Raw genomic sequence first — 26534 nt, 5'->3', positions numbered from 1 at the left:
ATCCGTGTATGCCATTGTTTCGCATTTACTACAGTTCAGTGGATCAGGAGGCGCTGGCTGGTGTGACTGAGTGGAGGCGGAGCTAATTTGCATATTCATAGATCTGCGTATAATAAATGAGGCAAGGGTGTACAGTTACATTCAGGCTATTTTAAGGCATGAGAAAATTAATTTCACAAGAAAAAACATTTGAATATGTCATTTAGATGATAAAAGAGTTTTAAGGGATAAAATATTTGACTACAGTGGTACTTTTTTTGTTGTCCTTAAATGATATCATACTCATAAATATTTCCTATTCCTAATAGACATAGTTTGAACACTTGATTTTACTCAAGACTTTTTTGGCCTATTTTATGAGCTGTGAAGACATCGGAAATTTGCACCTCGCAAAGCAAGTACACAAGTCTCATTATTCTGTACTGATCTGATTTAATATTAAAAATTCAGTCGTGTGGAACTACTAATATTGTTGCTCTTTCATGATAAATTGCTTGTGCTTTTCCTCATTTATAAGTCACTTTGGATAAAAGCGGCTACCAAATGAATAAATGTAAGTTATTTAATGTCACACACACACAGATACACTCTCATAAGAGGGAGTCCAAAGCCACAGAAGACCTTTAGACACACACACGTACACACTGTCTCACAAGGCCATGATAAAAATTTATGACCTGCTTACACATCCGAGGCATAAATTTCCCTCACAGGAAATTAATAAAAGCGGTTGGAGAGAAATCAGGTGTACGAGATTGTACATGTGTTTGTTTCTTTTTGTGTTTGTGTGTGTGTGTCTATGAATCAACCTTGCACATTCGATGTTGTGTGAAATGAAATCCAATCTAATCCACACTAACATGATTTTTAGTGTGCTTGTGTGTGCATCTGTGTGTGAGTTACAATTGTCTGAGAGGAGATGTGATGAAATGGCTCTGTATTAACACTGTATGAAGGTCATATATACAAAGTTATGTTCCGTTATATTGCCTTACAAGATGGTTGTTTCAAAACCTCCCTCTATAGCATTTTTGAGCATTAAAATAAGCCAATGATCTTCGGAATTGCTATATAGGTCTGTTCTTTACTAGGTTTAGCAAATAATTTACACTTTACCAATGATTACGTGTTTGTTTACTTGCAGTGTCATCCAAAAGTCATTGGAGATTCGGATCAGCTTATGTCCGTGGCATTAGAGTGTATCTACAGCTGTGAGAGAGATGACCAGCTTGCAATCTGCTATGATGTACTTGAATGTCTACCACAGAGAGGATATGGGTGAGCTCACATAACTGGGATACATTTTTTATTTAACTTTTAACTCAAAATTGTTATGGTAATATTATGCACTACAATTTTAAACTTTTGGGGTCACTAAGATTTTTTTATTTTGCAGGAAATTGCAAGGGTGCAATAAATTGATCAAAATATAAATGTTTCAAAGGATTTCCACTTCAAGTAAATGCTTGAATAAGTGTAAAAACACTTCAACACTATCCACACAACAATATTAATAAGAAATGACCTCCGAATCAGCATATTAGTGTTATTTTTGGAGGCTCATGTGACTCTTCAATGCTGGAGAAATAAAATAATAATAATCAAATAATAAAAATAAAATTAAATATTATAAATAATAATTTTAAAACTACAAATATAAGGCAAAAATAAATATTTTAAATTGTGAAGATGTTTCACAGTATTACTGGTTTTGGCTATATACAGTGCCCTCCATAAGTATTGGAACAGTAAAGACAAAATTGCTGTGTTGGCTGTGGAGTCAAGACATTTGCATATATGATTAAAAGATGAATATGAGACAAAACTACAGAATGTCACACTTTATTATTAGCCGTTTCAACACATGTTTTACCAAATAAAAAGATCAGCACTTTTAGAGTTCATCCCACTCATTGACATGAGCATAAGTATTGGGACAGTTGAACATAAGGCAGATATAAAAGATCAAAAGCTATTATTTAGTTGCAGATCCCTTGCGCACAATCACAGCAGTGAGTCTGTGACCCATAGACATCACCAGACTCTTGGTCTCATCCTTTGAAAGACTTTTCCCAGCCTTTAATGCAACCAATTCCAATTGTTGCTTGTTTTGGGGAGTTTCTGTCTTTACTCTCCTCTCCAGCTGGTGAAATTCATGTTCAATCGGATTTAAATCTGAAGATTGACTTGGGCAATCTAAGACTTTCCTTTCTTTGCCCTTATAAATTCCTTGACTGAACTGGCAGGGTGTTTTGGGTCATTTTCCTGATGCAATATGAAACACTTCCCAATGAATCTGGTGGCATTTTCTTGAATATTGGAAGGCAAGATGGTTTTGTATCCTTCCAAATTCATTCTGCTACTGTCATCATAAATTAAGTCACCAGTAAAGTTGAGAGGGCCTGTTCCAGAGGCAGCCATGCATGCCCATGCCATGACACCACCTCCACCATGCTTTACAGGTGAAGCTGTATGCTTTGGGTCATTGCAGTTCCCTTTTTTTCTCCACATTTTTGCTTTCCCATCACTTAGATAAAGGTTCATCTTTGTCTCATCGGTCCATAAACACAGTTCCAAAACTCTTCTGGCTCACCTTTGTACTTTTTTGCAAACTCTAATCTTGCCTTTCTATTTTTGGTGCTGGTCAGAGGTTTGCATCTTGCTGTGTAACATCTGTAATTCTGTGTCAAAGTCTCCTGAGGACAGTAGATTGTCAGAGCATCACCTCAGCTTTCTGGAAGTTGTTGGTGATTTTACTGACACGTCTTTTAGGATTCATTTTCATAGCTTTTATGATTTGTCTGTCATCAACTACTGTTGTTTTCTCAGCCGATCAGGTCGTTGTTGGTTGCTGGTGGTTTCCAAACTCTTGATTTCTCCATGCCCTTTTTTTTTGCTAGAGCTCTAATTGACTTCCTCTTTTTTTTTAGCATCCAAATTGCTTGCTTTTCTCTCAAAGTCAGCTCCCTCATCTTCATCCTGGTTTGTGTGTGTCATCATCGAATGCAAGATTCAGAATACAGAAGTAATAGATATAACTGATACGACACATTCCCTGCTTTTAATATCTGAAGAATTAATGCAACAGGAGACAGATGATCACTTAGAAAGACCTGTGAGGCAACTGTTCCAATAATTATGCTCACATCAGATAGAGGGATGAACTCTAAAAGTGCTGAACTTCTTAGCTGGTAAAACATCTATGTGTTGAATCACACAATAATAAAATGTGACATTCTGTAGTTTTGTCTCATATTCATCTTTTAATCATATTTGTAAATGTCTTGACTCCACAGCCAACAAGCAATTTTGTCTTTACGGTTCCAATACTTTTGGAGGACACTGTATTTTCAAATAAATGCAGCCTTAGTGAACATAAAAATCTTCTTTTAAAAATCAAACTGACCATAGTCTTTTAAATGGTGGTGTATGTTTTTAATTTATTTTAATTTTAATGCAATTTGTATTTAAGTTTTATTTAAGTTTTTTATATATATAATTTATTAATATTTAAAATGATAAAAACAAGTTTTAAAAAATGGTGCAGTCTTATTACTGTGTTCATGTTGTATTGCAAATCACTTTTGCTACTATTGGGGTGTAATACAGGTAAGGTTTGGGACCGGATTTGTGATATGGTCAGGTTTGACGGTATTGTGTCAACAGTGTAATTATAGATGAAATTACAGAAATTAGGTTCAGATGCAATTATATGCAGGTATTTTTAAAATGTTAGTACAATGTAAAAGCATGCATGTTCACAGTAAGTGCATTGTATCAATTGATTAATTTAAATGTTAGAACATTGTAATTAAAGACACTTCATACAAAGTGGTTCCAAAGCTGGTCATTAAAACTGGCCCTCAAACTTCAAAACTTGTTCTGCCACTGCTGTCACTAAAGCCATGTCAAACACACAATTAGCACATGTGTGCACAGTTGTCAGTAAGCCCCTTATTAGCTCATTATTAGCACAGTATGTGTCTTTCTGCCTTCAAAGTGTGAACCCTCAAAACCTCTCAGCGTTCTTATTATATTCCTGCTGCTTTTAGATGTCTTAGAGACTAAGAGGCCTGTCTCTTGACCACACATATACATATACACTATATTGCCAAAAGTATTGGGTCGCCCCCTTCTAATGAACAGGTTTGACTACTTTAGTAATTTCCATGAGTACAAATCTTAATGTTTAAGCATATAATGATATTCTAGGGAATTGTGTGCTTCTAATTTTATTGCAACGGTTTGAACAGGGCCCTTTTCTATTTTAGGTTTGCATTTAAAGTCACACCAGAGGTGTTCAGCTGAGATTAGGACTTTGTCTTATGCAGACTAGTCAAGTTCTTCCACACTGACTGAATCAATCATTTCTTTTTGAACCATGCCTTATACACAGAGGCACTGTCATGTTAGAATAGAAAAGGGTTCTTTCCAAACTGTTGCAATAAAATTAGAAGCACACAATTCCCTAGAATATCATTATATGCTTAAACAATAAGATTTGTACTCATGGAAATTCCATCCCAATACTTTTGGCAATATATTGTATATACGCAGTACATATACACAGTATATACAATATAGTGGGCGAGAGAGGGTGCGGGTTCGGGAAAGGTACTTGAGCTGGTATTCAAACTTATATATTGATATTAAATATAGATGAAGTATTAGCCTGTGTGCAAAGGGTTGGTGTTTTTCTAGTTATTGATTTTCTTGTGGGGCAACAAAATAACACATTTACACTCAAAGTAATGTGATACGTGAAATTTGCCATCAATTTTATTCTGAGGGTTCCACATTGTTATGCTAAAAGCTATTTTGAAACATTCTACAAATACCATCTGGCTTTTTCTCAGTCAGTCTGTTGTTGTACAATGTCTCTGTACCTTTGGAAAAACCCTAATGTGTTTTTACACTCCCATTGTTATACAGGGATCAATGCTTTAAGGTTTTTCCAGAGACGACATGTTTGTGAATGCTATTCAGATATGGCATGACGAGATGAATTGGATTACTGAGACTACAACAAAACATGTAAAGATCTTTTTAGTAAAATGTCAAAACTTGAAAAGTGCCTCAGGAAATATTGCACTCATATCAAGTTTAGTTTAGACCTAAGAAGTCAGTTTTGTCAGCAACAAGTTTTTTTGCGATTCAGACATCATCTCCATGGTAACCGGACTCTCAGACAGAATTGCACTTGATTTCAGCTCAAGTTCACATAAGGGGCACAGCTAAAAAAAAAACACTTGAAAACACACACATGCACACACAAAAAAGATTATATTGTTCCATTTCAATGGCAGTTGCTCAGCTGCTATCTACCGTCATTAATTTAACGAAATATTTGCAGCTTAGTTCTCTCAAGCAAACATTTTGTCAGAATACTCTGCTATGTTTGAATGGCTGTCTGTGAAGAAAGATGCTTCTTGGGTCCAGATGGTGTTGTTACAACATCTGCCAGCAGATGCTAACTGGACTTTGCTAACCAGCCAGCTCGCTATTGTAGTGTGTTTTGACCTTGTCTGGTGATAAAATATAAAACAAGTATTGAGTATTCATAGAGGCCGCTATAACCAATTCGTTTTTTTTTTATAACAAAGAACAAGTATAAAAGCTTATAACCAGAATGGCTGACATTCCGAAGCACTGAGCTGGTGATGTTATTAGATTATGGAAGGTGGAAGTGACTTTCAGTAAATGCAGTCTGTGTGTGTTCAGATGGTTGATATTTGATTTGTTTACTGCTCTCTCTTTCTCAGACCAGAGTCAGACTCTAAAAAAGCCTTGCATGACCAGGTGGACACTCTTGAGAAACACTTGAGGTAAGAAGAGAATTTATTTGAATTATTTTTGCTTTAAACAATACACATCATTTCAAGGCAGCTTTATAGAAAGTCTGTCATGTTTTAGTGCCTTAATGCTGTACCATAGAGTGGCTTTAGAGCTGGCAATATATTGCTATGGTATAAATGATCCTCAGAACTTTAAATCTAAATATAATTGCATTTATTTGTGTAGCAGATATGTCATTCCATAGTGACTCTGACACATGACCAAGCGTTCAGTGTAATTAAAGTCTTTCAGTAGTCATCGTCGTATCTGCGAGTCATCTGTGTCACGTCACCTGTAGCGTTTTTTCCCCCCTGTTGGCAAAGGAATGGACCCGCCCTACTCTGCCTCTGATTGGCTTACCTTAATGTTCTTTCCCTCATCCAACCAATCTCACTCCTGAAGCCTAAATTTTAGACGCTGCAGGCAACTGTCCATATTTCAGACGGAATGCATTTGTATCTGCTGTAAATTACGGTGTTCCAGTTTAAATGGTGATTACAGCGTGAGGCTGCTGTTTTGCAATGCTCCTCAGTCTCGACCTTCACATTTGTCTCGCATATCAGTAAGCTATTACTCTGACATGAAGTCGATTTGAGAACTGTTCGACCTACAAGTAAAGCATACCGTTTAATGTACAGTAATATTAGTATCACTCAGCTCAAGTCAGGCAGTGCTAAGCCATAGCTAGGTGTCAGCCTGTAACAGCCTGTTTCAAGACGGAGAAACACCTCGCGTTTAGCCCGTCAGCTGCTTCAAAAATTTGAGTGCTGAAATGAAGATTTACAGTGGTTTATTTGCCCTGACTAAGTTCATGTAACATCTTAACAACAATCCTTGTTGATTGTAGACTTTAATTGTCGCTCAAACGTCTTTTAATCATATAAAGGTGTTTATCCTTGAATGGTGCTCTGCAAAAAATGCTTTCTTACTTTTTTTGTTTTCAAACTCAAAAACTTTGTTTTTGTCTTGTTTCTAGTCCAAATATATCTAAAAATTCTTAAATCAAGAAGCATTTTCTAGACAAGTAAAAATTCAAAATTAAGTGAGTTTTTCCTTAAAACAAGCAAAATAATCTGCAAATGGGGTAAGCAAAATAATCTTATTTCAAACCAAAAAAAAATTATTTTGACTTGACTTATTTTTTTCTGAAAGAAAAAGGTCACACTTTAGAATAGGTAACACTTGTTAACTATTAGCTTCGATGTTTCCCTCAATCAATTCTTAATTTGCTGCTTATTAATAGTTAGTAAGGTAGTTGTTAAGTTTAGGTACTGGGTAGGATTAGGGATGTAGAATAAGGCATTAATATGTGCTTAATTAGCACTAATACATGGCTAATATTCTAGTAATAATCATGCTAATAAGCAACTAATAGATGTAACCATAAAATAGTGTTTCCAAAGCATTTTTTCCAGTGTGTAATATTTTCTCCCTATAAAGCAGTTGACTTGCCACTGTGTGCAAAATGTGTTATGTGAATTAACTTGCCTTGGGGGGGGTGGGGGGAGTTTAGTTTGTCACCTTTTTCACTCCTGACGAGTTTACACCCCTGAATATAATATTATATTATATTATATTATATACAACCCAAATTCCGGAAATGTTGGGACGTTTTTTTTTTTTTTATTTGAATAAAATGAAAACTGCAAGATTTTCAAATCACATGAGCCAATATTTTATTCACAATAGAACATAGAGAACATAAATGTTTAACCCTTTAAGACCGGCTGTGTCGTCGCCGACACACTAAACCAAGCTGTATTCATGTTACCGTAACTCTTCAACCGTTTGCACCATCACAATAATTCAAATTGCTCCTGACAGAAAACTATATGCGCTTTTCGGCAATATATTGCTTATTACGGTAATTTCTTGCGCTCCGTCGACAAATGACGGCTGATTTCCGGGAGAGCGGGGAGGGAGAATTTGAATGGAGCGATAGGGAGCGCGGAGTTTTGGATTGCATAAAATAATAAACGAAACAAACAAAAACATGGTGAAGGAGGAGTAAACAGCATAAGAGTCGATTGGGATGATTTTTGATGAGACTTTGGGAGCAGTCTGAGTGAGACTTTTTCACATGTAGTGTGTGCATCGCTATAATGAGTCCGTGCATGTAAATGTATGGGTGTATGCATGTGCACGCATTTACATGCATGTATAAATGTATGCGTGTATGAACAAAAAAGCCTCCTGAATGAAAACTGTGCAACCCAGTGTCCCAAAACTACTTGTATATATGTAATATAGTTGAATTTTGAAGTAAGAAGTGTTGGATTATTTCGATCACGATTTTTCTCTTTTTTATAAATAAAAAACAGAAAATATTTTACTGTTGTTTTTTATTTTTGTCTATTTAAATTCTGTTTACAAACTCAACACACGACATTAATGGTCAAAAACTGTACTTTTTTGAAAGCCGCCTGTTTTCTGAAAAAAATGACACCTTGCACTTGAAAATAGCACATTCTGTTAGAATTTTACAGTCAAATAAACAAAATATGTAAAAATGACCTATTTTACCCTTAGGTTTTAAAGGGTTAAACAGATCAATTTTACACTTATCCACTAAATGAGCTCATTTCAAATTTGATGCCTGGTACAGGTCTCAAAGTTGGCACGGGGGCATCAAAGAAATTTGGAAAAGATTCAGCTGGGAGAACATCAAGCAACTAATTAAGTTAATTGACATCAGGTCTGTAACATGATTAGCTATAAAAGGGATGTCTTAGAGAGGCAGAGTCTCTCAGAAGTAAAGATGGGCAGAGGCTCTCCAATCTGTGAAAGAGTGCGTAAGAAGATTGTGGAATACTTTAAAAACAACGTTCCTCAACTTCAAATTGCAAAGGCTTTGCAAATCTCATCATCTACAGTGCATAAATATCAAAATATTCAGAGAAACGAGAAATCTCGGTGCATAGGGGACAAGGCGAAGACCTTTGTTGGATGCCTGTGGTCTTCGAGCCCTCAGACGACACTGCATCACTCATTGGCATGATTCTGTCATTGACATTACTAAATGGGCCCAGGAATACTTCCAGAAACCACCGTCGGTAAACCCAATCCGCCATGCTATCTGCAGATGCCAACTAAAGCTCTATCATGCAAAAAGGAAGCCATATGTGAACATGGTCCAGAAGCACGTTGTGTCCTGTGGGCCAAGGCTCAATTAAAATGGAATGCTTCAAAATGGAAAAGTGTTCTATGGTCAGACGAGTCCAAATTTGACATTCTTGTTGGAAATCACAGACGCCGTGTCCTCCGGGCTAAAAAGGAGGGAGACCTTCCAGCGTGTTATCAGCGTTCAGTTCAAAAGCCAGCATCTCTGATGGTATGGGGGTGCATAAGTGCATACGGTATGGGCAGCTTGCATGTTTTGGAAGGCACTATGAATACTGAAAGGTATACAAATGTTTTAGAGCAACATATGCTCCCCTCCAGACGACGTTTATTTCAGAGAAGGCCTTGTGTATTTCAGCAGGACAATGCAAAACCACACACTGCAGCTATTCCAACAGCATGGCTTCGTAGTAGAAGAATCCGGGTGCTGAATTGGCCTACCTGCAGTCCAGATCTTTCACCTATAGAGAACATTTGTTACATCATTAAAAGAAATATACGTCAAAAACGACCACAAACTCTTCAGCAGCTGGAAACCTATATCAAGCAAGAATGGGACCAAATTCCAAGACCAAAACTCCAGAAACTCATAACCTCGATGCCCAGACGTCTTCAAACTGTTTTGAAAAGAAGAGGCTACACCATGATAAACATGCCCCCGTGCCAACTATTTTGAGACCTGTAGCAGGCATCAAATGTGAAATGACCTAATTTTGTGCATAACATTTTAAAATTTCTCAGTTTAAACATTTCTGTTCTCTATGTTCTATTGTGCATAAAATATTGGCTCATGTGATTTGAAATTCTTTTAGTTTTCATTTTATTCAAATTTAAAAAACATCCCAACATATCCAGAATTCGGGTTGTAATAACACAATCATTCTAACATGCAGATTTGGTGCTTAAGTAACATTTATTTTCATTATTATTGTTGAAAACAATTACTGTTTTTGTCCAAGCTGCGATTTATTTTTTAAGAACTGTATTTATTTGGATATAAAAATATTTTTCAATTTCTTTTAAAACAAATCATACTGTCCCCTTTTGCATGGTAGTGTGTAGATTAATATGTGCATTGCCTAATATATTATTTAAAATATTTTGTATAATGTAAGGTGACCATATGTGCCATTTTTCCTGGACGCGCCCTGGCCAGGATTTCTATATTGCCTAAAATATCTAAGTTTTGGCTTTCTTTGCGTGTGCAGACTGACCGGTGTATGACATCAAATTACCATACAGATGGCTCCTTATGCTTTCAAAACGCTCTCGAGCTACTTTGATGTCAAACACTGATCGGTCTGAGCCACGCTGCTTTTAAGTCGAAAGCACCTAATATGTACGCCTAATTGCATCGCTTTGACCGTAGATCCCACTTTCTCACGCACACCATGATTGGTCCATTATATACAATACCTGTATGTTATTGGTCAAACTACTTTTCGATTATGACCTTCAGCAAGCATGAAAACAGGAAAACAAAGCCAGAACAAATCCTGACAAGGACTTGTCCGGGAAAAATGGCACGAATGGTCACCCAAGTATAATGTATTATATATTTTTCCAATATTTTTTTCTAAATTTCTAAATTATTTACTAGTTTAATATAGCTTTGCAAATTTAAAACAGTATTTCATAGCCAATATTATTAGTTCAACAGTTTTAGATGTAAATTTCAAATGGTTGATTTCATGACTTCATGCTTTTAAAAGTGGCCTTCATTTTAACTCTGAAACACTGGATTCATCACTCAGCTCTGAGCACAGTAGCGTATCAATTACATAACCAGTCTGTTTCAAACACTGCAAGACAGATTGGCCACATTACCCCATATTCCATACTAGGCTATTTATTATTTATGTGTTTGAATTGGACTGCAAAATTTGCATATTAAGTCAAAGAAATACATTGTAATCCTTTCTAGATGTCATTATTGTGAAATATGTATGTTTCCTGGTCCTTCCACACATCTGCAAAGGGTTAGTCAAGGGACTTATTAGGGTCTAACAGCAACATGATTTATCTGAACTGCAGAAATATCCATATTAATCTGAATGCAGCATTATGTGTATGTTTCTCACAGCCCTTCAGCAATCAAAGCTAATGGAAAAGAAGGGAACATTGCTGTGTCTCGCTGATACTTGGACGTTTTGATTTGATCAGAGGTGGTACTTTACCTGAAAAGTTTTAGAGCCGCTGGTGTAGTCAGTATTCGGTGTGTAATGATGTAAGCTTCAGCACGATGTCAAGAGACTTTCTCATGCAGCTTCTGAGAATAGCTGTCATTGTGAGGAGAGAGGATGGGAAAATTGGAAATTTTGGGTCTGCTCACGTCCATCATGACATCCCCCTCATGCAGCACATGAGAGAACAGAGGCATTTTACGCATTCATGCATACGCTGTCCAAAACCTGTCAAAGTGTTCACTCATTTACTCATTTACCTTTCACTACATAGAAAACGTCAGTTAGTTTGCTTTATTAGGGAAGATGGAGCAGAAATGAGTGTATTTGTTCACCGCTTGAGACTATATGGCACAGTTTGTGTGATGTTACATACGCAATACTTCCTGAATGACTAAAGAAACCACCTGAAATTCAGTCTGGCTGTTCAGACTGAGACACATTACAAAAAAAATCAGATTTTTAGGATCTGATTTATAAACATTGTCAAAAATTTTGTAATAATTTTTGTGCAGACTTCACAATAATGAAACCGATTTGAATCAGACAAACCAGACAGATTGAGTTCTGCCTGTCTGAACAAAGCATGTTTGTATGTATGTTGTAAGCTGCACCTTGTTTGTATGTATTTCAGTGTTTTTGTCTTTCTGTCTGTGTGTGTCAATCCCAGCTCAGGTGACGTGATCAGCCTGTAATGGCTCCGTAGAGACACATTCCTTTAGATCCATTAGAATTCTGTCGGTGGAAAGGATGATGAAAGTCTCTCTCTCAGATATTTATGACTGGCCTGGGAGGGCGCAGTCGCTGCAGCCTTAATTTCACTCCTTTTCCCTTGTTTGCTCTCTAACTTATCACTTGTTTTTCTCAGTCTCTCAAGATTTCTCCTTTCCCCTCTTTGTATCTGAATTGTGTCTCCCCTGCTCTCCGCTCTCTGTTTGAATGCTAAAGAGGGCATATCAAAACCGGATTTTCTTTGCTGTTTTGAAAATAAATCAATGTAGATGTTCTCTAATGTTCACGAGTAGACATCACAAAAGTGGATTTAGGAGCCATTATGTTGATTGTTTTACAGTTTATCACTGTAAATTTTGCATACTTTTATCACACACATGTTCTGCTGTACTACAGTATAATATTTACAGTGGTGGTCAAAATTAGAACACTAGTATTTTCACCAGCAAAAAAAAGGTTTTAAGTCAGTTATTTCTATCTTTTGCTGTAGTGTGTCAGAAGGACATATTAGTTTACATTTCCAAACATTCATTTTGCCATTTAATTATAATAATACAGTGAGATTTTTGTTTGCACCAGGAGTCTGACAACAGCCAGTGCTCCACACAGAGATCTGATCATCATCCAGTCTGTCTGGAATGACATGAAGAAACAGAACAAACTGAGACAGACTAAATCCAGTCTCAGTTTGTTCTGTTTCGTGTGTGTGTGTGTGTGTGATTGCACTTGTAATATTGTAAAGTAAAATAAAGCTTTCAAAAACAAAATAAAATTGTAAGGTAAAACATTTTGCGCGTTTAAGCAACTATTTCAGGAGGTCATGATCACTGGAAAAGACTTAGAGCCACAGACAGATGGAGAGAGGCGTTAAAAAGTGAGGGAAGAGAGAGAGGGAAGCACAAAAATATGTAAGTGAAACAAAAAAAAACAAATCTGGCCCCACCAGATTGTAGAGAGAAAGAAAGAGACATGAGGGAAGGAGTGTGAGACAGGAAGAAAGGAAGGAAACAGAAAACATCTGTGCTAGATGCTCCCAAGGGATGGTGCATCCTCATTTATTGAGGGCATCTCAGCCAGACACGGCGCCAGTTCAGCTCACTGAGGTTCATTCAGTTCTTGGCTCCTCTGAGAAGCTGTTAGCAGATAGCTGTGGTTAGGCATGGCTTCGGATGTACTTCGCCTCAGATGTTCTTAACTGGTGGGTCGGAACTCATAAATAGGTCTCAGATCTGTTCTGATGTTAAAGGATTAGTTAATTTTTTTTTTAATTCTGGATGTGAACTAATCCTTTAAATGCACATAATAAAATCTTATTTTAGTATAGTATTCTTTTTGTGTATATCAAAGGGTATGCATCCAATCAAACTATTTTACTGCAAAATCATGCCACTTGGTTGAATCCAATAAAAATTCTGCAGTAGTAGTGACAGTAAAGGCTTTTATAATGTTATTGTTCTTAAATTCAAAAATATTAAGCAACACAAGTGTTATCTACATTGATGATGATAATAATAATAATAATACATGTTTCTTGAGTACCAAATCAGTATGTTAGAATGATTTGTGATGGATGATGTGACACTGAGGAGTAATGACTGCTAAAATAATTCAGCTTTGCCATCAAAGGAATAAATTACATTTTAAAATATATTAAAATCTAAAACAGTTCTTTCAAAATGTTGCTGTTTTACTGTATTTTTGGTTAAATTCAATCTTGGTGAGTATAAGAGACTTCTTTCAAAAACTTTTGAACGGCAATGTACAGAGAAAGAGAGATGTATATTCATACAGCAGTGTTTTATAGGGCTTCGTAAATACTGTAAGACAGTTTTAACAGTTTAGGCACTTTTTTGTAGTCAGGCTATTTTCTGTCTCTCCCCAGTGTTGCTGAGGTGTTGGAGAAACACAGTCTCCAGAAACCCATCTCATTCGTGAGGAACAGTCAAAACAGCAAAGAGGAAGCTCACCAGCTGATGGTCCGACTCACCCGTCACACAGGACGCAAGTATGACACACACACGGCCACCTTAACATTTCCCACAGTACTAGTGTGCACCTGTCTCACTGTCTGTTGTTTGCTCAGAAACCCTCCTGTGAGTGAGACAGTGTGGAGAGGTTTACTTCAAGATCTCCTGGACATGCAGCAGAATGTTTATACCTGTCTAGAGCCAGAAACTTGCCATCAGGTACTACACATATAATATAAAATAATATAGGTATTATATTTTATTTTTAGAATTAATCTTGCTGTTATAACTTGTCTGGTTTGTCACAGAGCTGTTTTTCTGTACTATGCTATGTTATGCTCCTTACTGCAGAGTTAGTGTTTTGTAAAGTTCCTGTGATCTTTCCACTCTACTTTTCCATCCATTTCATTCTGCCTCACAGCTCCAACATGATCTATTGTCTCATTACCTTTTTTTGTTGCTCAGCTGTGTTAGTGCAAGTCTGTATGTCCATACATGTGAAAGATTCTCAGGCTGCATGTTAGTCTGATGCCGATGGTGGGCTTTGTCTGTTTGCTCTGTAATTTAGCGGCATTCTCTAACGAGGCTGCATTCCCATCGCTATCGATTTCTTCATCACAATCCAGAGCAGAACAGCCAAGCTGAACTTGCCATCAACTTGCCATCCTCAACTCCGAGTTGCTCACCTCGTGACTAGAAAGAAAAAAACACAACAACAAAGGAGAATTATCCTTCAACCTCTACTCCGTTCGAATTGCTCTTACCCAGTTCCTGTCAGTACGGGCTCCTGCACTGTATTTTTCTCCAAGCTACTGAAAGACAATCCCAGACGAACAGTAAATTGAAAGTTCTGAGAGGAAAATGAAAGAACTTGGATATAGTTTTATGGAATTGGCATTCTCACCATTTCCTCTCTGCGTCTGGGTCCATTTGACAGAGTGCAGCCGAGTTGCTTTGAAATCTCTTCAATAGCTAAACAGCTAATGAACTTACACAAACCTCAGCAACCAGCTCTAAACTCTGCCTCACTTCTGTGGGTGTGCATTAGAAATGGCTCATTGGCTAGCAGACCGGGGCGAATATTTCATTTGTGCGGTGTTGGGAGTTAACTGTGTTATGGTTATAGGTGCAATGTGCACTGCAGATATTGGATTCTCTAATGCAGACAGATTAAAGCACTTGCAGATTATATTTCTAAAGACCATATGAAACTCCAAGGGCCACAGTTAATGACATTCAGGTTTTGCAGCACACACACACGGTGGGTTGGGGAAAAAGAATTGTTGATTTTTTTTTTTTTTTTTAGTTCTCTCAGCAACTGTTTTAATACCTGTCCCCAGTAATGCCACTTTGTTTTGCTGATTTTAATTAGATTGTTCACCTAATGCAAAATGTCTCTTTTAGCCAGATACATCAACTGCAATCCTATGAAGCATTGTGAAAGATGATGAAAAGATAAGAAACTATCAATTTTTAGTGAAAGTGACATGCGACCAAGTATGGTGACCCATACTCAGAATTTGTGCTCTGCATTTAACCCATCCAAGAGCACACACACAGCAGTGAACACACACACCGTGAACACATACCCGGCGCTGTGGGCAGCCAATGCTGCGGCGCCCGGGGAGCAGTTGGGGGTTCGGTGCCTTGCTCAAGGGTCTCACCTCAGTCGTGGTATTGAAGGTAGAGAGAGCGCTGGTTATTCACTCCCCCCACCGACAATTCCTGCCGGACCTGAGACTCGAACCCACGACTTTCGGTTTACAAGTCCTACTCTCTATCCATTAGGCCAATACTGCCCCAAAAGTCCCAGATTATTTATATATATATATATATATATATATTGTGGCTGGAGGAGCAAACGACAGACACAGTGGGTGTGGCGTCAAGCTTCGGAGAGGTTTTTATTAAACAATAAAAAGGGAAAATAAAGTGTCCAAAGGGGAAAAGTGTCCAAATAAACGGGGAATCTGGTGTCCTCGTTGTGCTGCGGGGCTTGTGCAGGAGGGTAGTGTTCAGAAGGGAAGGGTCCAGGGAAGGGGCGGAGTCCGGTGGCCGCACGCGCTCCCCTCTCGGGGCCGGGAGCGAGTGGGGGCGGCATCTCTTGCGCGGCTTCGTCCATCTCCTGGGTTCCCGGCGCTTCTGGGGGATTCGACGGCCCGGCATCCTGGCCCGTCAGCCGTCTCACGGGTGCGGCAGTCCTCCTCGACGCACCCTTCCTGGACCCACGAGGACACCAGCGTGCATGCACGGGGTAGAGACTGGTCTCCCGAGGAGAGGCGCGCTCGGCGTTTAAACAGCGGCGGTGATGAGGCTCTATTAACATCAGGTGCGCCTCATCACACGCCGCCAGCCCTGGGTGTTCAGCGCCCCTCCTCTCTCACACACCCACTCCCGTCGGGAGCCTGGTGAAGGGCGGCAAATACGGGACGGGGTGGTGATGATAGAAAGGGGGGAGGCAGCCGACTCGTCACAATATATATATATATATATGCGCGCCCCGGGAGTTTTCATCGATCATTGTTACTGCTGTGTACATTCCACATGTGTCTAAACTTCACATTCATCGTGGGACACTTTAACAAAGCCAACCTCAGGCAGGTCATGCCAAACTTTCATCAACACGTATCCTGTCCAACTAGAGGACCGAACACACTGGATCATTGCTACACTCAGTTCAAGAATGCCTACAAAGCCCGCTCACTACCGGCTTTTGGCAAATCGGAAATGCCATTTTCCTCACACCGGAATATAAACAAAGGCTCGTTCAGGATCCTCCGGTGCAGAGAGTAGTGACGCGCTGGTCCTCCCACTCAGAGGCTATGTTGCGGGCGGCTCTTGATGACGTTGACTGGGACATGTTCTGGGCGAGTTCTTCTGACGTCAGCGAGTTCACGGATGTAGCATTAAGCTTTGTAAACACGCTAACCGAGCAAGCTACAGAAACAATAACGATAAAGACATTCTCCAATCAGAAACCATGGGTGGACAGAACAATCCGTGCTGCGGTTAACACACGCACTGCCGCTTACAATGAGGCTCTTCTGACCAGGAATATGAGCGAGTACAAAGCATCGTGCTATGCGCTCCGACGTGCAGTAAGAGCCGCCAAACACCGATACAGAGAGAGAATTGAGTCTCATTTATAGCTCAATGACTCTCGACGGATGTGGCAGGGACTGAGGACCATCTGTGCCTTCGAAAACAAATCCTCCGCTGAGGTGAGAGCAGATCTGTTGCTGGCCGACGAGTTAAACATCTTCTACGGCCGCTTCGATTGCAACGGCGGCAGCGCGTCAGGAAGCAGCAGGCAGAGCAGCGATGATCCTGTAATCACTGTGTCAGAGGATGAGGTTTGGAGGGTGCTAAAGAAAGTGAATGTCAGGAAAGCAGCCGGACCTGATGGGATAACCGGCCGTGTTCTGAGGTACTGTGCTGATCAGCTCGCTGGTTTGTTCACTTTCATCTTTAATGAGTCCCTTGCTACCTCCGTGGTTCCCACCTCATTCAAAAAATCCATCATTATCCCTGTGCCAAAGAACAATAAACCCTCTTGCCTGAATGACTATCGCCCAGTTGCCCTCACATCTATAGTCATTAAGGTTTTTGAGAGACTTGTAAAGAGCCACATTTGCTCCTCCATACCCGATACTTTGGACCCTCTTCAGTTTGCCTATCGCCCAAACAGATCTACAGATGATGCCATCTCTCATGTCCTCCACTCTTCCCTCACACACTTAGACAGCAACAATGGGAATTATGTAAGGCCGCTATTCATTGACTATAGCTCAGCTTTCAGTACTATAGTCCCCATCAAGCTGGCTTCTAAACTCACAGACCTCGGCCTAAACTCCTCACTCTGTGACTGGATTCAAGACTTCCTCACCGGCAGACCTCAAGTAGTGAAAGTTGGCCAGTTCACCTCAAACTCCATCACCCCGAACGTAGGAGCCTCACAGGGCTGTGTCCTGAGTCCCCTGCTCGACTCTCTCTACACGCATGACTGCGTGTCCTCTCACAGCTCCACATCTATTATCAAATTTGGTGATGATACTGTGGTTCTGGGCCTCATCTCCAACAATGATGAGACCGCATACTTAGATGAGGTAGAGAGACTCACATCATGGTGCCAGGACAACTGTCTCTCTCTGAATGTGAGCAAAACTAAAGAGCTGATCATGGACTTTAGGAAGAGACAGCAGCAACCCTACACTCCTCTTATGATCAGTGGGACCCCTGTGGAGAGGGTGAGTAGCTTCAAGTACCTCGGTGTAAACATCTCCGAGAACCTAACTTGGACTACACGCATCCAAACACAGGTTAAGAAAGCCAGGCAAAGACTGTACCATCTGCGACAGCTGAGGAAATTCAGGGTCTCACCAGCAATCCTGAAAACTTTCTATTCAGGGACCATAGAAAGTGTATTGACTCAGTGCATCTCAGTGTGGTATGGAAACAGCTCCAATCAGGACTGCAAAGCACTACAGAGAGTTGTGCGCTTAGCTGAGCGCATCTCAGGGTCTGCTCTCCCCTCTATGCAGGACATCTACCTCAAACGCTGCAAAAATAGAGCTGTCAAAATCATCAAGGACTCTAATCACCCTGGTAACCGTCTATTCACTTTGCTTCCATCTGGTAAGCGCTTCCGTAGCCTGATGGCAAAAACTGAGAGACTTAGAAGGAGCTTCTTCCCCCAGGCCATCAGGCTCCTAAACTCTAACTCTGTGTCATAATATCACTTGACTCCATGTAAATACCACTGTATCAATAAGCTATTCATAATTTTTCTCTACCTCATATTTCTGCTATTTAAATACCCTGTACAACTTTTTTGCACATTCTTTTTGCACATATCTCTTTATTGCTATTTAAGTCAACAACATACTGACCTGCACATTTATATTTATATCTATATTTTTTATCTTTTTATTTATTTTTTCTAATTTTCTTTTTCTTAATATTTGTATTCTATATAATTGCACTGTCCTTGGAGCGGACCTGACCTACATTTCACTGCTGGTTATACTCTGTATAATTGTGTATGTGACAAATAAAAATCTTGAATCTATATATATGTGTGTGTGTGTATATGTATGTGTGTATATATATATATATATGTGTGTGTGTGTGTGTGTGTGTGTATGTATGTATATATATATATGTGTGTGTGTATATATGTATGTGTGTATATATATATATATATATGTGTGTGTGTATATATGTGTGTGTGTGTATATGTATGTGTGTATATATATATATATATGTGTGTGTGTATATATGTGTGTGTGTGTATATATAGTCATAGAACAACATTTACTTGAACTATTTTGTAACATTTTTATACATTTTTTGGTTACTTTTGGTCAGTCCAATGCATCCTTGATAAATAAAAAATATTAAAGAAACTGAGCTCAAACGTTTGAATGATAGTAGTTTGAGATTGTATAAGGAAACCAAGTTGTGTAATTCACAGTGCCTCATGCTATTGGACAGTCACTATTACTTTTCTTGTGATTATTTTTTTTATTTATTTCTTTTTTTTTTTTTTGGATTAATTTAATTAATTTAATTTGTGTTTTTTGTTTTTATATTTCAATTGTCTGATTGGAATTCAAATTTCTCAGCAGGGTTGTGGGGTGTGTAGTTCTTATACAAGGAAATACACTGTTAATAAAAAAAAAGTTGAAATATTGTGCACTGGTGGCATGTTATAATCCCAGTATATCCCAGTGCTTAACAGTTTAAGAGCTCAAGGTTATACTATTTGTTGATTTATGTGATGTTATATTGTTATAGTCACTGTTATTGAGCGCAACTCTCTGCTTCCTACCATAAAAATTATTTTAATTTTCTCCACTGAGGATTTGATGCCCATCAATAACTTTAAATCATTTGAAAACAATTCCCAAGTTTAGAATTTTTTTTTATTTTTACCTCAGGAACCCACCAGTTGCTCCCTGTAATAGTGACAAATAACGAACATCATTTAAGTATAAAGATAAGCCCTCAACATCACCATACAACAAATAATAGATATTTTCTGATGTTTTAATGAGGGAACTTTTGGTTCAACACACAAATAGGCCTAACCACACAAAACACTGATGTCTTATTCTGCCTAAATGTAGCTGAAGGCAACATTGAAATTACCCAGAACACCACAGCTGTTGCACAGAGATGCTCATGAGATTATGTTGTCATTGAAAGAGCAGTTTTTGATATTTCTCCTGTAGTGATTCTGTCTTGCCGGCAATTGACTAAAGAAATGTGATTAATTGCCACACCTGAACGTGTCCTTCCCGTGGGTCTTTGCTACACGGCACTGATTTCTATCTCTGTCTTTTTTTGTCAATCTCTGTCTCTCGTCCATGCAGGTGTTTGTGGAGAGTTTGTTATGTTCGGGACGTGAGGAAAACGTCCGTCTGGCAGGTCAGCTGATACACTGCAGTGCAGTGTCAGAGGACACTCCGGTCAGCGTTTCGTTCCGTGGCAAATCTCACGCCCGTGTGTCGTATAGCCACAGCGTGGAGCTGGTTCTGGCTGCTGCCCGTGAATACTTCAACTCTTCTGCCACACTCAGTGACCCCTGCATGAACCTGGCACGGTATGATGTCCAATGATCTTCTGATTTGTGTAGATGGTTTGTTCTAGTGTTGGGCAATATGCTCCATAGTCATATCATCCTATCGTCAGCCTCTAAGATCGCTGATACATATTGTTATCATGCTAATTTCTTTAATTATTTACTTGGTTTCCTAGCCGGAGAGTAAACCAAGTACAGGGTATATAGCTAAAAGTAGGCCAATGTTAGTGTAATCGATTACAGCAGTGACAGACAGGCACATATAACGGCGTCCTGTATAGAAAAATGTTACCCCAGCTGACAGTTATCCATTTCCACCTGTGTAAGTGAACAGAACACTGAGCATCGGCAACTCATGAAGTGGCGCATTGGCGTGATGTTAACTCCCCTCTTTGACTGATTGGCCAGAGGAGGAGCTGTCAATCTAGATCTAGTGGACCAATGATGACGCTTAAGCCTGCCCTGATTTACATGAAACTCTAACTGCAACATTTGGAAAAGCAAGCGCAGTGTGTCTCAGAACACAAAAAACAGAGAAATATAACCAAGGGGAACTTGATTTTGTGTGCACGTTGGATAATTTTGCATTGATATTTCAGTTTTGTGCTATATGATTTAAAATATATTAAAATTTTTGATTTAACACTTATTTTTCAATCCGTGACCATTGTTTGCCATTCTGAAAACCTTGCTTTCATGTTTAAATTTTGTGCAATGTATTTTTACTTGCGTTTTAAAATTTTTTTTTTTATTTTTATCCATGACTGCAATACATTTGGCGGGAATTTGATCCCATATGAACCAGCAATAACAGCACAAAGTAGTGTTCAGCCTATTAATAATTAAGATTTTAATATTCCAGTCATTCTCTAGGTATGAGGTATTGGGGGCCTGGGAGACGGCCCTAATTCTCATTTTAGTTTGTTTATGCTGTAAAGCTTTTTATTAATTAATTTCTGGGATATTGTACGATTTTTTTGTATAATTTAAAATGAGTTGTTGTTATTATTATTATTATTATTATTATTATTATTATTATTATTATTATTATTATTATTATTATTACAGCAGTTAATTAATTTATTACAATTATTTTATTATTAGTGGTGATAATTATAACGATACTACTACTACTATTAATAATAAGAATAATAAATAATAATTGTAATTATGCAAATATACTGTATATCTTAAAATACCTCAAAATAAATTAATACAAAATTACATTTATTATTACTATTGCTTTTTTTTTAAATTATTATTATTATTATTATTATTATTCACTTTTGACAGGAAACACACTGAAATAGCAGAGTAATATAGGCCTATTTACAGTAATACATGAATTAACAACTAACTAATATTGTAGGTTGCTGTTTACATCTCATTAGTAAGTGTCATCTAAATTATAAATACTTAAAGGTGCCATAGAATGAAAAACTGTCTTTACCCTGGCATATTTAAATAATAACAGTTCTGTACATGGAAATGACATACAGTGAGCCTCAAACACCATAGTTTCCTCCTTCATATGTAAATCTCGTGATTAAAAAAGACCACTGAAAAACAGGCGAATCAGAACATAACACCGACTGTGACGCAACAGTCGGGATCACTACGCCCCCAACATTTGCATAAACCCGCCCTTGTTCTAAGCCGGCCGAACCATCAGAAGCTCTGCAGGTATTGTAAATAAACAAGCGCGGACAACAGCGAAAATAACAAAATAAATTTTATGTTCCAGGCCGTGCAGGGGGTGTGAAGTGCAGGGATGGGTTGGTGTCTGTATTCAGAAAGGCACAGAAAGCAAATAACGCGAGCCACAAAAGGGACATGGTTAGCTCCTTGCTAGCGGTAGCCTGTTACAGCACATAAGATTTCACTCTCAGTAAGGAGAGATGAGGATGATGGCGAATGACTTACAGATCCTGAGCACCACTGACAAGATTCAAGATTCAAGAGTTTTATTTGTCACATACACAATTATACAGAGTATAACCAGCAGTGAAATGTAGGTCAGGTCCGCTCCAAGGACAGTGCAATTATAAAGAATACAAATATTAAGAAGAAGTACTAAAATAAAAGATAAGATAAGATAAAAAATATAAATATAAATGTGCAGGTCAGTATGTTGTTGACAAATAGTAATGAGAGGAATGTGCAAAAAATAATGTGCAAAAAGTTGTACAGGGTATTTGAATAGCAGCAATATGAGGTAGAGAAAAATTATGAATAGCTTATTGATATATGATATTTACATGGAGAAAAATTATGAATAACTTATTGATATGGTGATATTACATGGAGTCAAGTGATATTATGACACAGAGTTAGTTTAGGAGCCTGATGGCCTGGGGGAAGAAGCTCCTTCTAAGTCTCTCAGTTTTTGCCATCAGGCTACTGAAGCGCTTACCAGATGGAAGCAAAGTGAATAGACGGTTACCAGGGTGATTAGAGTCCTTGAAGATTTTAACAGCTCTATTTTTGCAGCGTTTGAGGTAGATGTCCTGCATAGAGGGGAGAGCAGACCCTGAGATGCGCTCAGCTAAGCGCACAACTCTCTGTAGTGCTTTGCAGTCCTGATTGGAGCTGTTTCCATACCACACTGAGATGCACTTTCTATGGTCCCTGAATAGAAAGTTTTTTTCAATCCGTGCATCTGAATCCGTGCATTTTTCAAGACAAGCATCTGATCTTGTGAAATGTGTGGTAAGTACTGTTGCTCCATAATGTAAATATAGTTTGTGTGATCGCGTCTCTTGAAAGTGAAACTATAACGCGATCGATGGATCGTTCAAAAGCAGTTTCAATGCCTCGCATATTAATAACGTTTCCCTGATGCCCGCGTTTTATATACAGTATAATTACCCGACGATATAACTGCGAGAGAAAGTATTTAAATATATATTTTCCTCCCTGTGCTTCCTTCTTGCTGATGAGCCGTACTGTGAAACAGCCAATCAGAGCAGAGCTCAACATTGAGCAGCACTGTGAAACAGCCAATCAGAGCAGAGCTCATTATTATTCATGACCCTGCCAAATAAGCCAATAACAGACCGTTTCATTCTAGGGAGAAATCCTAGAATGAAGTCGTGGCCTAATGGTTAGAGAGTCGGACTCGTAATCGAAAGGTTGCGAGTTCGAGCCCCCGGCTGGCAGGAATTGTAGGTGGGGGGAGTGAATGTCCAGCGCTCTCTCCACCCTCAATACCATGACTGAGGTGCCCTTGAGCAAGGCACCGAACCCCCAACTGCTCCCCGGGCGCTGCAGCATGGCTGCCCACTGCTCCGGGTGTGTGTTCACGGTGTGTGTGTGTGTGTGTGTGTGTGTGTGCATTTGTTCACTACTCACTGCTGTGTGTGTGCACTTGGATGGGTTAAACGCAGAGCACCAATTTCGAGTATGGGTCACCATACTTGACAATACGTCACGACTTTAGGGTTGTAAATGGACATGTAAAATCGTTTCTGGAGAATTTTTGCTCTTACCTAAGCCACATACCTTCTGTGTAGATATCAGAGAACAATTTAAAATACTGTATCAATGCATTCTATGGCACCTTTAACACTTGAATACTTATTATTAAAATAGTTTTTTTTTTTTTTTTGTCATTATGCAAATTTTAAAACTGTAAAATATTGGCATAACCACTGGAATAATGTAAGTGAGCATGTGTACTCGTGTCGAGAAATACGAGCTGACAGGGGGCAAGGGTTCTCGAATCAAACTCTAGTTCGGACCAAGCAATCAAACCATGAGTGGAAATAGCCTGAAACTACATCTTCAAACTCTGCAGTTGTTTGAGGAGTTTATGATGAAAGAGGAAGAAACCCCGCAGGAATCAAACCGTCCAACATCATTCTGGTCTCCTGCCTGATATGAGTCCAGCCCTTCACAATGGCTATTATTGGTGTAATTAGCTGCCATAATGAGAGATTGACTCCATCAGACACAGACAGTCAGTCACTCACTTCCGCCCTACAGCTCTAGGTTAATGTGTTTCCAGTCTCTCTGTCTCTCTGTCTGTCTGTCTGTCTGTCTGTCTGTCTGTCTATTTTTGTTGTGTTGGGCTGGAGCGCTAAGGGTGACAGACTGTGGCCCCTGAGTGATGGACCGTGTTGCAAAGTGGGTCAGTAATTAATGCCGTCGTCTGTTCACAGGCTTGAAGCTGGACGGGCCGCCACTCCATATGCATTCACACGCATCTCACATCACTGTCATTCTCTCACTCACACACGCCACTGACAGACAGGGAATTTAGATGGATGGTAATGTAACGTAATATTAATATGTAATTTAAAGAAATAGTTTAATTTAGCTAAAAAGGAATCATTTATGATTTTATAGAGATTTGAACAATCACTGTTACGGCGATTCACTGAACGAACCATATAACAAACTCTGCACTGGATATTAAAATCCAAAATATAGTGTGAACTCGATTTACAAAACGGCACAAAACTGTGAGAAACAGAAAGTGAGCACAAAACACAAGATACTTCTCTTTTCAATATAAATAAGATTTTATTTATATAAACCTAAGACATTTAAACTAATCTAACACATGAACACAAACATTCACACATTGCAGAAAGAGAGAAAGTGAGGAAAGGATGAGTTTAAGAGAATGGAAATGTGAAATCCCAAGTTTACAGCAATGTGTTCAATTGCATAGACCTGAACAACCATCAATCACTTATTTAACCCTCGCTTTGAGTTTCTCAATGAGGCTAACATTATATTAAAGACATTTAATTTAGAACCTGGAGGTGTTACTTGCTTGCGTTGCCTGTGTTATGGGGTTTCCTTTGTGTCGTCGTCGTTGCAGAAAGGGGGTTCCCCGAAGTGTCTGATTGGTTGAGAGTTCAGTAGTCTGAAGTGACATCTTGGGAAGCCAATGGAGTTGTGGCTGGTAGAAGTTTTGAGGCGGTCACAGACTCCAGTTGAACTCGGAGACGAGGCGTGGCGGCAAAATTTAACAGAGTACACAAAACTCACAACGGAAAAGAAAATAAAGTAAAAGAATAAATGGATGTAAAAACTAGGTTGGTTTTCTTCTCATTATGGTAGCAGCTGGCACGTGGGCCAGAGCACGCTCAAAGAGCAGCGTCAAAACGCGGTGGCACAAGAGAAAAAGAGGAGAAGGGAGAGGACCAAGAGAGCATTTTTAAGAAGAAGAGAGCGTTTGATGGTATCCTGAGTTTTTAAACTCTGCTTTCAGACCGTCCCATCTGGACGTCTTGACCAATTAGATACTGTCCTTGCTCGGGGTATTGCTTTGTTTCTCCACCCCATCAATAAATCAACATGTTATCTGTTCAGTCAGAGGTCCGAACTTTACAGGCCCTTGCAAAGTATACTTTTGAACATGGATACTATAACAAGACTATGATACATTTGACAAAGAATTGATTGGAAGAAACATTTAAAGCATGATTTTTCAAACTCATACATACCAAACACGCATCTGAATCCTTCAGCTATTCAATAATGATTAAAAAGACATGCATAATATTTGATTAAAACATGATAGTCTAATATGTGGGTTACAAACATAATATGGGGTTCTGCATAGAAATGTCCTTTTAGCATGATTTTATGTGCATATGAAAAAGAAAGTCTTTGTATAGTTCTATGGAGAACGAAGGCAGGTTCTTTAGAAAAGGAATTTTGGTTTGGTCTGTCTTCTATGTGGGGGAGAAGTCAGTCTAAGGAAGCTCATGAATTCAATCATGGAACATGTGATGGCCATCTCTTTAACCATCAGTCTTGATTATTTGCCCCAAATTTGACAGTCTCCTTCCTGAATTGGAATGATCAATAAGTGTTCTTTTGTCTCAAGGTTGTAAGCTGTTCTGTGAAAAAGTTGGTTAGTTTGCTTGCTTCAGAGTAGTGGTGCCAGAATCTAATTTATGACATTGTCCTGTTTCCTTGCCTCTCTGAATTCCAGCTGCTCAGGTTTCAATGTTCTGATGCATCTTAAATTTGTCTGATTCAGTCTCTGATATTCTACAGTAATTATGAGTTTAATGTTTAAATGATAGCACTTTTGCCTCCACCGTGAGAGAAAGACTGTGAAAGATCGAAAAGAAATTGGTGGGAGAATGTGAATGT

General features: G+C 38.8%; 2 protein-coding genes across 3 annotated transcripts in view; both read left to right on the top strand.

Annotated features, from left to right (window-relative positions):
• LOC306879751 (enhancer of rudimentary homolog) overlaps nucleotides 1-26534 on the top strand; it is a 1222178-nt gene that overhangs the window by 251165 nt on the left and 944479 nt on the right. The window lies entirely within an intron of this gene.
• LOC306879746 (NBAS subunit of NRZ tethering complex) overlaps nucleotides 1-26534 on the top strand; it is a 199484-nt gene that overhangs the window by 47838 nt on the left and 125112 nt on the right. For both annotated transcript variants that reach the window (XM_079432914.1, XM_079432913.1), the window contains exons 26-30: nucleotides 1145-1278; nucleotides 5763-5825; nucleotides 13753-13875; nucleotides 13954-14056; nucleotides 20212-20441. In XM_079432914.1, the coding sequence (XP_079289040.1) occupies nucleotides 1145-1278; nucleotides 5763-5825; nucleotides 13753-13875; nucleotides 13954-14056; nucleotides 20212-20441 (653 nt within the window). The remainder of the gene's footprint in view (nucleotides 1-1144; nucleotides 1279-5762; nucleotides 5826-13752; nucleotides 13876-13953; nucleotides 14057-20211; nucleotides 20442-26534) is intronic.

This window comes from Barbus barbus (assembly GCF_936440315.1).
Source record: "Barbus barbus genome assembly, chromosome: 14".
Lineage (NCBI taxonomy): Eukaryota > Metazoa > Chordata > Actinopteri > Cypriniformes > Cyprinidae > Barbus > Barbus barbus.
The sequence above is the reverse complement of the archived record's forward strand: the minus strand, read 5'-3'. Positions and strand labels throughout refer to the sequence as shown.